Genomic DNA, 18,908 nt, shown 5'->3' with positions numbered 1-18,908 from the left:
TATAATTGTTATAAGTGTACTTAATTAAATAATTGTTTTACTTTTTTCTTCACCACAATTTACCTATTTTAATTAATGTTTGTCATTGCATTTTATTTCCAATTATATGCATCAAAAAAAAAAAAATAATTCAAAGAACAAATCTACAATTTCATTAAATTGTATTCTGTTCTACATAAATACATACATACTGTTATACACAACATGAACTTTAAAAAAAAAAAATGTACCAACATTGCAATAATTAAATCTTACCTTTCGCAATTACATTTAAGTAAACGTATAAATGCTGCACGAAATGTTTTATTAAATATCGTATATATAATTGGATTGATTGTAGATGACAAATATCCCAACCATAAGCATGTGTCAACAACATGCTCCGGTACATGACAATCGGTGCAAGCTGCAAATGTTATATTTAATATGAAAAATGGTGACCAACATAAAACGAATGTAAAAAAAACTAATCCAAGAACTTTTGTAGCTTTTTGTTCTGTTGCAACTGCATTCGCTGACAAACTGTTACGTTTATTTTTTGCTGTTAAAAATCTATATAACAATAAGAAAAATTATAGTAAAATTAAAGTCATTGAAGAAAAATTTATTAATTATAAAGTTGGATCTAACAAATATTTTGTAAATTTGCACATTTCTCTTAAAAGAACGAAAATATTGCTCTTAAAAACAAATTAACTGCATTATTCAGATTACTTCAATTCTCACATCATATTATTTAAAAAATTGCATATATTTAGGATGAGGTAAAAAAAAGAAATAGAAGCGTTAGCCGTTTGGATTTAAAAAGATTTGGAAAACCCTGCAGTTCCGGAAATATAAGGTGCTTAAAATTAAAATTTTACAAATTTCGAGAAGCGATTTAGAGGGAGTGGAGCTAAACTATTTATTAATATCTGAAAGTTGTTAAAATTTCGGGCTCCTACATCTTATCGTCTAGGGAATAAACAGAAAATTTGTAAACATGTCAACGAATGGACGAACGGCCGGACAGAGTGAAACTAATAAGCACTTTTTTTTTCAATTTTTATTTTTTTGTTTGGAAAAATGATGGTCGAAAAAAGGAATGCAAAAGATATTAAAATGAAAAAAAAAAAAAAAAAATAGAAAATATTTACCGTTTTCTAATTTTATTATCATAATTTTCTTCTTTGACATTTTAATCAAGGTTATTGTAAGGTTTTCTTTCAATATTGTCCTTTTTTTCCCAATTACTGTTTCTTTTTTTTTCCAACTTAGAAAATACCAATTGAAATTTATATAGTATGCTTTCTTGATGCGAATCGAACTTGGTAATTTTGCAAAATATATTTACTAAATTGAGGTAAGCAATTTGCGTGTCCAATTAAAATAATGCAGCTTGCCCACCCTTTTAAACAAAATTTATCATACGTGCTTCATATAAGGAACAATTGCCGGAAACCATTTTTATCACATTGTACCGGTACCATACTGATGGATCAAAATAACTGAAAGAAGCCCAAAAATTCTTACGGAAGCAGAGATTATTATTAGCGCGATTTTACCCATAATACTTAGTCAGTTTAGTGGCGAAACTTCAATTTCAATTTTAATAAGTTTTGAGCTTTTCGACTTTGATATCTAAGATTCGAATTTAATATCTAATTCTTTCGAATTACTGAATTTTCACGACTGCTCTAAAAAATTGTAACATTAAAATCTTTTTTGCCCGATAAAAATTTAAAAACTTACAAAACTTGCAATTTTAGTTGCACTTAGATTCAAAACAATTGAATACAAGAACAACAAAACAAAGATAAAAAAAAAATTAAAAAAAAAACAAATAGTACAGATGTGAACCCACTCAGTGTCGTTACAAAAGCAAAGTATTGGAAAATAAAATAAAAAATTTAATTTACTAACCTCAAATTAAGGTTCAATGCTGGCGGTGTAACATTATTGAAAGAGAAACGTAATGCTTTTAATTTACATTTTCTTGTTTCCCTTTCAATTGATTCAGGAGTTTGAGTTCCTTGTTCACAAGTTTCTGCAGCTATTGTCGGACTTCTTGCTCCATTAGAATAACTTACATGCTGTTGTATACTACTTCTTCTTGCTGAAGATCTGAAAAAAAAAATATTGGAAAATGAATAGAGAAAATCAATTATTTAATTATTAAACTTAATCGAAATAAGAGTTGCATACGAGAATACTCCAAGTCAATTTAAAATTTCAACTTTTTAACAATTAGTATGAAGTACATTATTTTATTGCAGCCCAATGTTTTTAAGAGTACATCACCTTACGTTGTAAAAATCGCAGTGACGTTATCCCATGCAGTTTAATTTGTACAATAAAAAACTAGTTTTACCAATATCTGTGATCGTAATAGTTAAAAAGGCAATTTGATATTTAGGATCTAATCTCCCCAAAATATCCCAATTAAAAATTTACTATAATAACTAACACGTGCAATAGTACAAAAATTTTAAAATGGAAATTCTACCAAAAAACTTTTACGAAACAATTTTTATTTTTATTAAAATTTTTCATAAACAAATATAAAAATTATAATATTATTCAATAAAGGTAGATACTCGTAAGATTATTAAAATTTATTTAGTTTACTCTCACTTGTTTATTGTACAAAGCCCTTAAAAACACAAAGTAGTTTTAATAATATAAAAGAAGGCTAATGTATGTCATGTCTCCTACGAAAGCAAATTGAAAATTCAACCACAAATTTTTATTAAGTTCAGGTGGTAAGAGAATTAAAATAAGTTGAGAATTTTCGTAATAAAAAAAACTTTAACTGTTTGTTTCCCTTTAAAATTAAAAATGTATTCAAAAGGCTGAGAAAAGCAAAAGAAAAAACTGATTACTGCTACCTAGAAAAATTCTTTACTGAAAATATCCTCTAATTCAGAGGGGCCATTGGTTTCAATGGTATTAATTTTAATAGTTTACGTAAATTTTAAATTCTATATATTAATATAGAAAACTTTTACAAGGGATTTCATGGAAAATAATATACTTTTGATTCAAGAGTAATATTTCCATGCGAATTTTGCCCAATAGAGCCCGTTTTTGAAAATCCCACAGGAGGTCGCTTTTAAAACCCCGAAATATTAATAGGTCAGTGAAATACAATTAAAGTTACCGAATATTAGAGAAAAATTTCATGATTTCCCTTGGAAATAAATGATGTCAAAAATAAATTTCTGTCATACTCTCACCTGCGGATAGAGAGGCTAATCCTGGAAGAGGATTTATGTAAAGCTATTTAGTCTCTCTTTCTATAGAGATTACAATATTTGCACAATTTTTGCTTAGGAAAATATTTAAACTTTTGTTTATAGGGGGTCATTTAACTGATCCTGTTTATTCAAAAAACCGATTTGTTTTCAACTAAAATACGTACCTTATTTAAAGATTCAATAAATTTCTCAGCGAACACACAATCAAAAATTTACAATATGTATTTCGCTAAAAGCGAAATTTTATATAAATAGTGCCTGAATCTGAGAGGTAAGTATAAAAACCTGTAATCAAAGAGAGTTTTAAATTTTGAAAGCTTTACTACAAATTTTGAAGCTTTTCGAAATTATTTTTAAATGAACTCATAAGAAATCTATTTTAAAACAAAAGTACTTAAGCTAATTCGTGAATCATTCTTTCACATTTTGACCTTTAACAAAACAGAGTCTTTTAAAAGAGCGTAACACACTAAGCTTAACTTTTTGTTTAAAAACAAACCAGAAAAAGGTTTTGTTTTGTTTTTAAAAAGCTTAAATTGATTAACCATTGAACTACAACAATAATTTTGTTTTGAACTTAGTGTTAGTATAAGTCTGTTAGTCTAAATAATAAAACGATAACACGTGATATTTCAATTCAAAAATTCCAATATTATTGGCTCTAGAATTTTAATTAGAAAATAGAAGAAAAAAATTAATTAAACTAATAATTTCGCTGGAAATACCAAACAGTTCTATAAATCTATCCGAATTTTTTTAATAGTTTCATTTGATAATAAAAAAAAATTACCCAATACATTTATTTAATAAAGATGATAATTTTGAGTCAAATATTGCCATAGAAGATCAACTGATAACAAAAAACTATTGAAGCGAATTCGTCGCCCTACTTAAAAATTATCAAAACTGAGCTCTGCTGGAATTCTACTCTGAATAAATTACCCGATTAGTTTGAAATATAATGAAAGTACTTAATAATTTCTTACTTATTTTATTTTTTATGCCATACGTCACAGGTAATGGCAATAATAAATTTCAAAACAAGTCTTTAGTAAAAACAAAAAAACAAAAAAGTATTAATGTGTATGTATAAACAAAATTTTAGAACAATTCGAAAGATGTGATCTTAGTCATATTAGTTGTCAAAATGACCAATGTATAAACTTAGACCAGTTATGTGATGGGATAATTGATTGCGAAAATGGTTTCGATGAAGAGTTATCAACTTGTACCGGTATTAAATGTCCAAAATTCACATTTCAATGTCTATATGGTGCTTGCATTTCTAAAAACTTAAAATGTAATGGTGTAAAAGATTGTCATGATGGTTCAGATGAAGCGACAACGATATGCGGATCAGTTACAAGGAATGCCGAATGTCTGTAGGTTTTTTTTTTCTATTAATTTATTTAAATTTAATTTTTTTGGAATAATTTTGTAAATTTTATTATTCAAGAAAATCTGAATTCGAATGTAAAAATCTTCAATGCATTTCCACTGAAAAATTGTGTGATGGAAAAATTGATTGTAATGATAGTTCTGATGAAACAATTGAACAATGTGGTAGAGTTCGTTGTCCACCATTTTCTTTTCGATGCAATTATGGCGCTTGTATCGCTCGCATTTTAAAATGTAATCATATAGAAGATTGTGCTGATGGATCAGATGAAATAAATTGTATTGGATTTAATATTGAAACTACAACGGCAAATACATTGAAAACCACAAATACATTAGAAATACAACAAACTACAAGTATAATTCCAACCGAAAATTCAAAAATTAATGGATGCCATGTACCAAATGATAGTATGTTAACTCTGATAGACGATTTAAATGGTAATATATTGAATTCACAATTAAAAGCTCCCATAGCAACATTTGTTAAATATTCTTGCCCAAAGGGTACATTTTTAAAAGGAAAATTCAATACAAATTTTTGTGATGGTTTTAATTGGATAAATCCTCATCCGGAATGCATAAGTAATTTTTAATTTAATTTTCAGTATGAAAGCCTTTTTGTTTTTTATTTTTGATAGAAATATATTTTAATTTATTTTTTATTTTTTTTTATTTTAAATATTTTATAGGATTATGTGCTCCAATTACAGGACATACAATTCATGTTTTGTGTACTAATAATGGCGAAGGTGTTGACTGCAGCAGACCAGTTGAATCCGGAACTATTGCAAAAATAAGTTGTGCTGTTATGTATGAAAAACCACACACACGAAATGTTCATGAAGATTTGTATTGTGACAGTGATGGTAACTGGAGCCACACTCCATTTAAGTGTGAACAGATTTGTGGTACAATTGATACTAAAATACCATTTAGTATAATGAGTGATATAACAGAAGTTACAAAAGTACCATGGCAAGTTGCGATTTATTCTAAGATTGGTGATGTAAAATACAAATTTATTTGCGGTGGTACTCTAATTGAATCCAGAATTGTAATAAGTGCAGCACACTGTTTTTGGAATTCTAAAACTTCCAGTTTATTCGATGTATCAAATTACGCAATTGCAGTAGGGAAATTTTATCAAGATTATTATGCAACCAATGAAACACAAACTGTTCAATATAGCAATATTTCAAAAATAGATATTCCTCTTCAGTAAATTAATTTTTTTTTTACTAAATTGATTTTATTGGGAATAAATATTTCTCTCATTTTAGATTTCGTGGTGGAGACTATGATTTTATAAGTGATGTTGCTGTTTTAACATTAACAGATCATATTGAATATAGAAATCATATTAGGCCAGCATGTTTAACTTGGAGAAGTAATAACGAGAAAACTGTTGAAAGTAATAAATTAGGAATAGTGGCAGGTTGGGGTGTAACTGAAACAGGAAAATTAAGTCCTGACTTGCGATCTGTTACATTGCTTTCAATTGATGGCCCAAATTGTATACGGAAAAAAATTACACGAAATGATAGAATTGCCAATGATAAATTTTGTGTTGAAACAAGTGAAGGACAGAATGTTTGTAGAGGAGATAGTGGTGGCGGTTTTATTGTATCTGAAGATATTAATGGTATATCTTATTACCATTTATGGGGTATTGTAAGTAGTGGCATAACATCTACAAATTTTGCTGGAGATGAATGTAATTCTGATTTTGTTACAACTTTTACAAATATACAATGGTATGAAAGTCTCGTAAAAACAGCAATCGCTAATATTTATTCAAATACTGATGAATAATTATAATAATAAAATAAAAATATAAATTTACCTGTCGGTTGAATTTGATAAACATCCTGAACTATTTCCTTGTGTTCTATAAAGTAATGGCTGTTGTGATTGAGATTGTGAAATTTTTTGGTCTGATTTTGTTGAATTATTACGTAAAATTGAATTTGTAAAACTTGTTCGATTACAATTAGATGCTTTATTGATTCTGCTAGTGCCAACACCGCCTGTACTACTACCACCACTACCACTTATAATAGAATTATTTTCATTATTAAATCCTTCATTATTATTACGCTTAAGTTGTTGAACCGATAGTGATTGTTTCAATGAAACACGTTGTTCTGGATCATATTTTGAACTACGACTAGATGATTCTCTATTCAATTTATTTATATTATTGGAATTATGATGATGTTGTGGTTTTATAGCGAATCTACCGCCTAATCTATAAAAAAATATTTTTTAATATAAAAAAGCGAAAAAAAAAATTATACAAATTAATCCAATTAATTAAAAACTTTTTTAAATTTTATGAAATAAATTTGAAATTTTTAAAATAATTTTAATGAAAAATTTGAAATTATTCTACTCGAAGTCTAACAAGTTGTCTACTAAGAACTGAAAATTAATTTCTGTTAATGTATTTTTTTCATATTATCTTTACCTTCTGAAAAGTTCACTTTCTGGATGATCTGCTGCAAATCTTGCCTTCTTTTTAAGTAATTGTATTGTTAAAGCATATGTGACAACCATTAATATCATTGGAATATAAAATGCAACAAGTGATCCAAATACAAAAAACGCTCGATTATTAATAGCGCATATATTTGGCTCTGGCATTATATTTGATTGATTAATTATCCCTAAAATTAAAAAAATCAACATATTATCAAAAAAAAATATAAATAGTTCAATAAATGTTGCTGAGTCTTTGATCAATTCAAAACTAAAATTACAAAATTTCTCTGACATTATCCTTATTTTTTTTTTAAATATAAAATGACAAATATTAAAAATGCTGAAGTAATGACATATTTTTAAAATTTCCAATATACAATTTGCCCTCTTTACGATTTCTTTGGAAAAACTATTACAAAAGAAACACTATACGAGTATATAGAGGACAAAGAATTAAAGTTTTCATATTGGAAAAAGAAAATATAAACAACTCAAAGAGATTTTCATCAAGGAAAACGAAATTGTTACAATTTTCTTTCCTTTTTCTTTATATACGTTTCTAGAATTTATATTACGTATTCTAGAATTCTAGATGAATCTTATATATGTATAGGATGAAGTGTGATGAAGCAATTTCAGTTCTTTCATTATTTTTATTCAATCAATAGAAAAGTAGTTTTTGATCTCCTGCTGTCAGTAAATCACTTTTAATAATGTTTTTATAAAGGAAAACTTTGAATTATTATGCAAGCAAACGATATGAAAAAATTATAAGATTTTTCAAACTCTTTTGAATTTAAAATTGAAAAAATAAATGAAATTATTTTTTTCCTTTTCTTATTTCATTAAAATATTTACTAGATACTTATTTAAATAAAGTTTACTTAGTTTGTTTGTTAATAATTTTGACTTGTTACTGATCACTTATACAAATAAATTTTAATGGAGAAACGAGAATGCTTTTCTAATCTATAAAAAATTAATTTCTTTCTTAAAGTTAAAATGGCAGAAATGAACTTGTTTTTATAAAAAGGGAAGGTTTTTTCAAATGGGATTGACCAGATACCTTTTAAGAAAATAAATTTTTAAAACTCTTTAAATTTGTCTCTTAATTGCATAATTTAATTAAAAATAAAATTTTTTAAATGCATGTCTCTTTAAAATTTAAATTTATTTTCTGTATTTCAAATAGATAAAAAAAATGAAGTTTTACGCCATACTTTATTATACTTATAAAGAAAAAAACAGGAGTGTTTATGAGAAAAAATTTTAATTAGAAAAAATATTTTAACCCTTACTTGCCTTTGACCGTATACACTTTAAAGTAGAATTAAATTAAAAATATTTTAAATTAGAAAAGAAACTTATATTATGCTAGAATTTTTGGAATAATTTTAAAATTTTTGAAATAGCCGACTAATAATATACTCAAAGTTTTGTTCTGAAACCCTTCACAAAATAATATTCTTTAAATAAAAAGATTAAAGTGAATATTTGTCAAGATTTTAATTTTATCTAAAACGTTTAACTAGTTCAAAAGATGATCTTGAAAACTGTGCACCTCAAAAATTATTTTAAAATTTTATTTATTAAAAAAATCACTAGTGCCACCCGAGAATCCCTCTGAAAACACTGGTGCGAGAGAATTCAACAAATTTAGCGAGCTCCAAGCAAAATATTCTTTTTAATATATTGCAAAAAATTTTGAATTATTTAGCCTAAGTTTAAAAAGAAGACAAAAGCGATTTTTGGGGGGCGAAATGTCTGAATTCAACTGGAATATACATATTTAGACGAGACTGCCCAAAACGAATTTCCGCCACGAATTTTGCCGCCGACGGTAAAATGGCCTTAATTCCTACTTTTTGACATTATTTGATATCTGCTTCCAAGTGCGTGTGACATTATATGCAAAATATTCTACTGTTGATATTGCCGTTCCGGTGTTGTCATTTTTATAAAAATATTGGTTACTTATTAGACCAATATTTAATAAATAATTTTTGGGGTAATACCCATCAGTTTTAGTTGAAGAAGAATAGAGGAAACAGTATTTACCAAATAGATTGTCAATCTCAATTTTGTCACTCTAGGCAATTCAATAATTCATCACTCAAAATACCCTGTTGGAATTGCTTATAATTTACAAAACTACATTGTATTATACCGCTTCGGGACACTCGAGTTATATTATAAGTATCTTACAGAAACTTTAAGAGTACTAATTCCAGTATAACACTTTTGTAATGACCCCTTTCATAATATTATTTAAGTAGTAATCGAATATAAAGATTTAAGGTAAATTTAAGTATTATGAAAAACAAAAAAAAACTCCTTAATGTTACTGTCCTCCAACATCCTTACTTTTTTCATTAATTCTTCATAAAAGAATTCATTTTAGTAAAAATCATTTAGTAATTTAATCACTTTTATTTCATTGATTGCTACACATGAAATGAGAAAAAAAATTGAATTGCTTTTGATACTGTTTTTTTTCAATAACAAATGTTTTCTTTGACTATTTTATCCTTTTAACACAAGTGATGATAATTATCTTTTCGAAATTTTATTTATTTAATCAAATTATATATATATATATATATATATATATGTATGTACGAGTATCCATATTTACCTAGAACAGTAATAGAACTTGATACAATCATAGCCATTACCCATACAATTGCTATTTTAATGCCAGCTAAACGTTTTGTTGATCTATGCCTTGATCCTAATGGATTTCGTATTCCTAAATAACGTCCAAGACTTATGAAACACATATGCAAAATACTAGAGGAACATGCTAATACATCACACGTCACATAAATGTTACACCAAACAAAACCAAATGGCCAATATCCTGTAAAAAAAAATTAGGAAAAGAAAAATTTTTTTTTATTTCTATATTTGTAAATAAGTACATATGAGATATATGTATGTGTGTATGCAAAGGAGTATTTCTTAGAATTATTCTATTTACTCATTCATTTAAAGAAACGATAATATCCTTTTGTTAATTTCTTTAAAAATAAAAACCATTAGGCGAACAAAACAGATTTGAGTGATATTTCATTAAAATGTTTAAGATAAAGATCTATAACTTAAAATTATTTTATACCTCGAAATCTTTTGCTTAATGTTTTAAAATAAGTTAAGATATCGCAGTACACGTATTGTAATACTAAAGTATGTATTTTCACATAAATAAGGACTTGTCTCATGAAGCGTAGGGAAGTACATCATTACTAAATATTCAGGTCTCTCGACTCTTGAGGATTATGTTAGGGCAGAAAGAACTGTGAATTCAGCCTAAAGTACTGAGACAGCTTTTCCATGACTTCTTTCACGGAATAAAAAAAAATAAACAAGATAGAGCAAAACTAATAGCCAGTCAGTTTGTCTACAGCTTTAAGAAGATGTGATTACTCGGGCGCGTTTTAGGTTGATTTAAAGTCCTCGACTATTTTTGGTTAAGTTATATGAAAGCCGAGTTCGCTTACCTTTGTTTCTCGTTGATTTTTAATACTTGTATTAAAAAAAGAAACTAAGTGAGCCTTTTCTTCTTAAGAAATTTTCAATATTACCATCATAATCGCGTTTTCCAATCGTTGTTGAACCTTTAATTATATCATCCCACCTATTTGAACGGACGAAGTAATCTCAGCAATTAGCAAAATTTAAATTTTCGCTAAGTTTTTTCTTTGAAACTGAGCTATTTCCAATTTCCATAAAAGCAAGGATCTAACGGCAACAGTTTCTATAATAGAAATGTAACTATTTATTTTAACATACCTAATTATTTAATACGATTACTCTTGCCTCTTCTGTTCTGATGCCTCTTTCTGATTTTACATTAAGAGCAAGCAAGGAGCGAACGGATGATTCTAGAAGAAGAGTGTGAATAAAGGTAATCTTTTTTCAAAAATAACACTTGTCGAATGAATTTACTTTGCTCCTGAATATTTTAAAAACAATTTCAAATGGTATTACATACATACAATATTTGAGTCGTAAAAGATAAGAAAAATGAAATTTTTAAATGAGTTCTCAGAAATAAAACCATATATGAAAAATGAGCATTTAAAATAGATTTAATTAAATTTTATTGGACTGTGACAAATTATTTTAACATTTCTTCATTTGTACTTTTAAAAACTTAATCAAATAAGTTTTTGTTGGGTTATTTTGCATAGCATAATTTTAAAATACATATGAAAAATCCATCTTATGTGGACAAACATCCGTCTGACCGTCCTCTAACAAAAATTCGAGATAGAAAACTGAAGCATTTGTCCACAAGAAAATTTTGTCCCAATCCAACAAACTTCAAGTTGCAACTACTTTCAAAAAATTTTTGAGCTCAAGCTGGTCAAGGGAGTTTAATGACCCCTATATTTTGAAATTCCTATATTTGTCTCTGGTTCGTCCCCATCTTGAATATGCCTGACAAGTTTGTTCGACTTTTTACAATATTCATTACATTAATACGAGTAGCATTGAGTCGGTTAGATTTTTTACTCAAATTGTTATAGTAAAAAGTGCTACTTGGCAAATCATTGCTTTAACTGATTAAATGTAATAAAAACCCAAATGGAAAACTTTTCTATGAAAAAACCGCAAAAGATTTTTAAAAATTTTTTTATCTTTAACCAAATTTAGGATTATTTTAATGTTCTATATATAATATGAAGAACAAGTGATGTCCATTTATAAAAACCACTAATAAATAGGAAATAATAGAAAGGCATGCATATTTTATAATATCTAATGTGATTTACTTATAAAGTGGAAGGCAAGGACATTGTTAAACAATTAAATTTTTTTTTACCCTTTTCTTTTGCTTTTCTCATTTTTTAATCTATTACAGTGTTAATTAAATATTTACATAATTTGTAAAATAAAATTAAATAAAACTTTTCTGAAAATACAGATTTTCTCGGTTAAACTCAACACACACACACACACAACATATTAAATGTGTACCTATCTGTACCTTAATACAAAAAAAACAGAGTTTTTTAAATGAAAAATGTCAAGCACCCGAAAATTCATTTAAATATTTTGTTTTTTTTTTGATAAATTTTTCACCTAAAAAAAAGAAGAGAAATCTTTTCAGAAGAATAAATTTTAATATCCTTAAAAATTTCAAATAAGAAAATGAAAAATTTGTAGTCCTTTTTGTACAGAATTTTGGTTTTATAATGAACAATTTGATCATAAAAGACTATTCACTATATAGAGTTATGTGTCAGGAAAGTTTTTTTATGCAAACATTTTTTTTTTATAAACTCACACGGAAGAGATTTTATGTTCAATATAGAAAAATTATATAGGAAATTTTTAATATAGGAAACGAAATGAATTTGTCTTTTTCAAACTTTTGTAGTTTTTCTTACTCAAACGGTTTGTTTCCACTGCTCATAAGTTTGAATACAAGTTTGTTTTAGGCAATACAATTTTGTTTCTTACAAACATTACTTAATATTATGAAAATTTATTTCTTGAATCTTAAAAATTTTTTAATCCAGGCTCATACCATATAAAATTTTTTAGGTTTCGCTAACGTTGTGTACTAGTCATCATTTTAACAAAATATGAAGCTTATCAAACTTGTATTGAATTGCCTATCAAACTTGTATTGCATGACTGTTCTTCGAAATACACAAGTTCGAACACAATCTTTTTAGAAATGAGGCGTATTGCTTTGCTTCTCGAATTGTTTATTTGTTATGCTGAATTAATGAATTTAAAATTTTACAACAACTTAAACAATTTGTCAAAATCATACGATTTTGTTATGTTGCTGAAAGGAAGTCTTGTCATTCTACTTGACATTTTAGTTCAATTTATTTAAAAAAGCTTTCAAATTTTTCTTTTTTTTTTCTACAATATCTTCAAATTTTTACTGTAGTGGTATATGCTTATGCAAAGCACATACATATAATATGTATAGCATATAACATACTCTTATAATCAAATCATTTATAAATAAAATCACATTCACATTCAAATACAAATTAAATTTAAATGTAAACACTTTATTTTTGAAATTATCAAAATGTTTTTAAATTTGTTCTCACAGTACAGTTCAAGCAATCTTAACATAAAATTATTTTGCTATGGTCCAAATTTTTATAAGGCTTATAAGTAAAGAAACTAAGTGATATTTTAAATTTTTCGGCCGAAATGTTTTGAAATTTTATTGCTTCACAGTTTTATATATTCAAGAAAGCGGCTTTTAATGCCATAATGAAGAAGATATCGTGGAATGAATTGAATTTGTGTCAAGTATGTAAATGCGTTCTAAACATAACACAGATTGATTATGAAAATGAGATTTTTGACAGAAATGTCACTGAACTCATTCTTATTTTAGAAATATTACTTAACTTCTTTCACTTTCAATATACGAATATGTTCTCAATTATTTATTGTAGACCATAATAACATACATAATTTAATTTGTCTGATATTAATAAAGTATTTAGCTTTAACCAGTTTTGTTGTCTCTTACGTTTGTAAAAAAATAAAGTGATCTTATTAAATTTGATATTTTATTCAATGTACAATTTAATGTGAGCTTACTGCCCATCACATACACACACATATTAATATACAAAACACATTAAATTAAATGTATACAAACATAACAATGACCCGGTCATTCTATTATTTTATTTACATTATTGCTTATGTACACCCATTTCTTATATTTTTATCAACTTCTATATTATTATATAATCTTTTTAATATTCAAAAAAAAAAATATATCCTTTTTTTGTACGTTAAAGGGAAAGAAAATGTATGATAAAAACAACAATTTGTTTTTATTTTTAATTCATAGACACTTGTACATCTCATCAACAAATAATATTCATAGAATTAATGTTTGAATAGCATGTCATTGTTGTATGGTCATCCAATATGTTAAATTTTGTATATTGGTCAAGATGAATGTCAACTTGAAAAAAAACATGAGAGACAAATAAAATGAAGATGAATCAAAAAGGATTTTAGTGTTATAGTAATGAAAATTTTTTTTTTTATCTATATATACAAAATTTTGTTTTTGACAAATAAAAGAATCTGATGTGGTCATCACATAACCGATCGCAATGTATATTGTCTAGTTAAGTGCAAATGTTGCAGAAGATTATGATAATGCGTTTTAAACATTTCTTTACAATTTTAGGGATACTAGTAAGGTTTTTGTTATAGCATTCCTCGAAAAATGTAAATTTGGCTCTTAGTAGACTTAGTTTCGCTTTATGCCATCCGCATTCCCTGAAAAGTTCGCCAGTTAGTTTCGGTAACAATCAGAACTCAAATATTAAATTCCAACAGTTAATTCAGTGGACATGATACAAAAGGTAAGATCCGCCCTTAGTTCAATTTCCGACTCCTACTCTTTCCAAAAAATTTATAAGTTTATTATTATTATTATGGCTTTCCAAAACTTTATGGGACAGACCGACATCTCTATAAAAATAGTTTATTTAACCTGCTCTATCATACAGAAAACTCGATTTGCAAAATTGGAAGCGATCACATAACCGCCCTTATGGTATGCAATGCGGTGTCGGTAAAACCAAATGAAAATTTAAGAAATTCGCTTTAAATGGTGCAAAATGTTATAATGTCATATTTGGTTAGGTTGAAATTGGATTAGAAAATAAATTATGAATTTTGTTTTTAATTTTCTTTTAAATCTGTAAAATTATTAATTAATCCGAATTTAAAGCAGAATTGTATGCAATTAATGAGAAAACTATTTTGACATTGACATCTTTAACTGGTAAGAAAAAATATTTTTTTTTAATATTAACATTGCAAGCACAAATTTCTTAATTCTAAACCTTTTACACAATATTACACAGAATGTCAACAATTCTAATATTTTGAATCTGTAAAAAAATTTCCGCCATTCTATACCAGATTGCACTATACATAAAATTAATTTCAATATGGACTTTTTGCATAGCACCAAAAAAAATTAGGTATAGAAGAAAAAATTTCAATAAAAATATTAAATTTGACAAAAGGATTTGTTTACAAAAATGTCTTTCAGGGTTAACAGATTAGTATTTCGACAAGGAAAGCAAACATGAATACTACATAAATATTTTAAAAAAAATATAGATAAGGGTAATATTATATGTACATACATATATACACAAATGAAAAATCTATAAGAAAAATTTCCAGTTTACTTTTAATATTTTATTAGATTTATGAGTTACGATGTCAAATATTTGTCAAATAAATTAAACATTTGCTTTCTTTTAAATAAAAAATATGAAATGTTAGATATTATTTTTTTTTATAAGAGTAAATATTATAGAATTCAAAATATTTAAGTTACTTTAATTCTTTGATACATTAAGTTAATAAATTAATTCAAAACTTAAATTAATAATTTCATTAGGATTACGTAATATTAGGCGGGTAATAAAATTTCTTCGAATTTTTGATTAGCACTACACTTAAAATGTAAGTCACAAGAAAAAAAAATTTGGTGTGGAAAGTACACAACCGACTGCAATTGATTTTAATATTTTGATCGTAAAAATATGATATTCAGTTACTAAGGCCTGACTTCACTTCACTATCACAAAATTGAGCCACTCAAATTGGCGGTTTTCTTAAATTAATTTCCCTTTCCCTTTTTCAACTGAAATTATTTTCCTTTGATGTGGTTAATTGTAAAAGTTTAAAATTTAAACAGCTTGTAAACATTGAAAAATAGTAGAAAATAGAAAAATTTTGTAGCTTAACCCTTTCGACCCGGCTTGTACACAGACATATGTACCAGTAAAATACAAAACATGCCTAAAAGTTAAAAATGGCATTGTATTCGGATCTCTATTGTACCATTTCGTTTTTACATGATGCAGCACAATAAATTTTAACGCCTAACAGGTAATAAACCCTACATGTGTAACATGTGCTGATTACACTATTCAAAAGTTGAGTCGAAAGGGTTAAACAATTTTTCTTCAATATTTCTTTCCTCTCAAATTTTAGATATCTCGTCAATGCGTCCTAATCCTAAAGATATGCAATTTTATGATAATAATATCATTGGAATGGCATTAACAAAAAGTGTTTTTAACGTAAAAATTTCATTTTAAAGTGTTTTTAACGTAAAAATTTGCTACTTTACAAAACCAATTCATTTTATAACATGTGAAAAATTTTTAACTTTTTAAAATTTCAGAATAATTTTCAAAACTGAGAGTATATAGTTTCTACTTCAGTAATTCTTTTATAATACAAATTTGAAATGACATTGTTTACATATTGTAACGAAAAAAACCTTGAAAGCTTTGAATATTTTTTTTAAATTACGTGTATTTTTGTCTATATCTCAAAAGTACTCAATGATAGTATCAGAAAAACATATTTTTCTTTTCATACAGTTTCTAAATTTTTAAATTCGTTCTATATTTCATTCATTTTACACATGATTAAAATCATAAACTAAAACAATTAAGTTGTTGACATGGTTTTTATTTTGTATATATACTTTTTATGGTATATAAAAAATAATTCCGTATAGTCTAATATTGTCCTTGTATAATGATTAAAAAAATACGCATTTCCTATTTACTATATTCCCGTAATACGATAATAAAAGCAAAGTATAAAGAATATACATAGATATAGGAAAATGTATGAGAAAATCATTATTCTTTTTCTTTATTTATACATTTTTTATAGAAACAGAGTTGTTTGTCGATTGGAACATAGAGGAACATGTTACCTTGAATATTCATAATTTTATTCAAAATTTAAAAATGAAATTATGTGTCTTATAGCAAAGTAAATTATTCAAAATTATAATATACTTACACGACATTTTGTAGAAAATTTCAAGAGAGGATAAAAACAATTATAGGCTAAGCGTTAAGGTAGAAACAAGAGTCAAAATATGTCTGTTAATTGTTATCAAAATTAGTTTTGAAAAACATAAGAAATAAAAGTCCTTTACAACCTTCATTACACTATATAAGTTGAATTTTCGCATCTTAATTTTTATTAACAAAGAATTTTTTACACTAGATGTCTATTTAATGTATGCGAAAAATAATTCCAAAACATTTTCAAAATTAAAATTTTTTTTTTTATCATACATAAGCAAACTGTACTCTTACATATACATATACATATTTTTAAAGCTTCAAGTATTTTGAATGAGAAAAGAAATTAAATTTAGTGAGTCTTAAATAATTTTATATATGGTTTAGAACCGTATAATATATGCCTATGCAGGGACAATTAAAAAAAAATTTAGAGAAAATTTTCAAGGATAATTTATTAAAATTTTTTTCCTGTAATCATCTTTTTCTCTTTCTTTCTTTCTTTCTTTTTCTTCTAATTTCAGTCATTATATTGTCTAATATTATATTTTTACTCGTTTGCATACACAAGACACCAATTTTTCTTCGTTTGATTCTTTTAATTTTTTGTACATTTTAGTAGTAGAAGGCATATTCTATTTTTAGGATTTTATTTTTCCTAAATGAATAAATTTTCATAACAACATTTTTCTAGAAAAGTCATCTTATAAAAACTTATTGCATTAGAGAATTACAAATGGTATACGCATATAAAATTTACCAATGGTGTACTTATAACCGCATTATACTTTTTTCTACAAAAAAAAAAAAAATAAAGTGATAATACGTGTGCAATGTCTACAAAATTTTATGTATATAATTATGAAAATATTATTTTAGTTCTATTACGTCTTATATGGGAAAATATTTATTCCAAATTGTTGTTTTATTGCCGTTTGTAACAGTAATTAATATCAAAGTAAAGGAAATCCCAAGAAAGTATATTATAGACCTCAAATTTTAATGTGACTATATCCTTAACTATAAATTCATCTAACCGCATGCACTAGGGAAATTTTGGCTGAGATATGCAATTAAATTATATTGCCCACACCTCACATCATGATAAATGATAAAAAAGTTTTCTATGTGAAGCAGCAGCTATTCGAACGATGACCTGAATCGCCATCAAATTAAAGAGATTTCGGTCATTTAATATTTTACATAAAATTTTAACTTTTGAAATTTAGCATCAATTTAAAAGTTAGCTGGAAAAGACAGGCAGAATTAAACAAATCAGACTCACAGCTCATTCGTAATTATTCCGAATCTTTATTTCTTAAACTTAGAAATGGAGAGAGTAATTTACAATACCGTCCTACCGCACGAATATAAAAAACTTTTGTTATTTTATTTTTATATTGCTCTTAAAGAAATAAATACATAAAAATAACTAAAACATTTGGCGTGCAAAGTAAAACAAATTATTTGAGGACATGCACTGAATTTAATTAAACATCTTATAATTGAATAGAGCTTTTTTTAACATTCTTGTTTCCCGAGATATGAGGCTATTGTTGTGTAAGGCAAATTCATACCAGTTACATATATAATATGAGGAAGAGGCAATATTATATTAAAAATATTATATTTTAAATGGAACACAGCACCCGGGGGGAATAATAAGGCTATTCTTAATAAATTTTTGCCAGTTTATTAAAGTGATGCAAAAAAAAATTTTTTTTTTTCATTTTCTTTGAATGTATTTTTGTATTTATACATAGAAATAGTCTTATATATAAATAGTATAGACTGAATTGAGGTAAAATATTTTTAAAATAAATACTAATAGGTGTTCTTGGAACTGTTACGTTTTTACTTGTAATGATTAAGATAACGCAAATATTAAGGATACAATTTTAAAATGCTTGAAGTTTTCATTAAATTTAAA

The 18,908-nt window shown here is 26.1% G+C and overlaps 1 protein-coding gene across 1 annotated transcript in view; it reads right to left on the bottom strand.

The window, feature by feature from the left end:
* LOC129608179 (uncharacterized) overlaps nt 1–18,908 on the bottom strand; it is a 58,412-nt gene that overhangs the window by 2,964 nt on the left and 36,540 nt on the right. The window contains exons 3-7 of the mRNA XM_055519534.1: nt 9,754–9,978; nt 7,105–7,303; nt 6,481–6,885; nt 1,903–2,103; nt 256–552 (exon numbers count right to left, since the gene is read on the bottom strand). Coding sequence (XP_055375509.1) covers nt 256–552; nt 1,903–2,103; nt 6,481–6,885; nt 7,105–7,303; nt 9,754–9,978 — 1,327 coding nt within the window. The remainder of the gene's footprint in view (nt 1–255; nt 553–1,902; nt 2,104–6,480; nt 6,886–7,104; nt 7,304–9,753; nt 9,979–18,908) is intronic.

The sequence above is a fragment of the Condylostylus longicornis genome, unplaced genomic scaffold (genome assembly GCF_029603195.1).
Source record: "Condylostylus longicornis isolate FDR11 unplaced genomic scaffold, ASM2960319v2 ptg000030l, whole genome shotgun sequence".
Classification (NCBI taxonomy): Eukaryota; Metazoa; Arthropoda; class Insecta; order Diptera; family Dolichopodidae; genus Condylostylus; species Condylostylus longicornis.
Note: the sequence above shows the minus strand (reverse complement) of the source record. Positions and strands in the feature narration are given on the sequence as shown.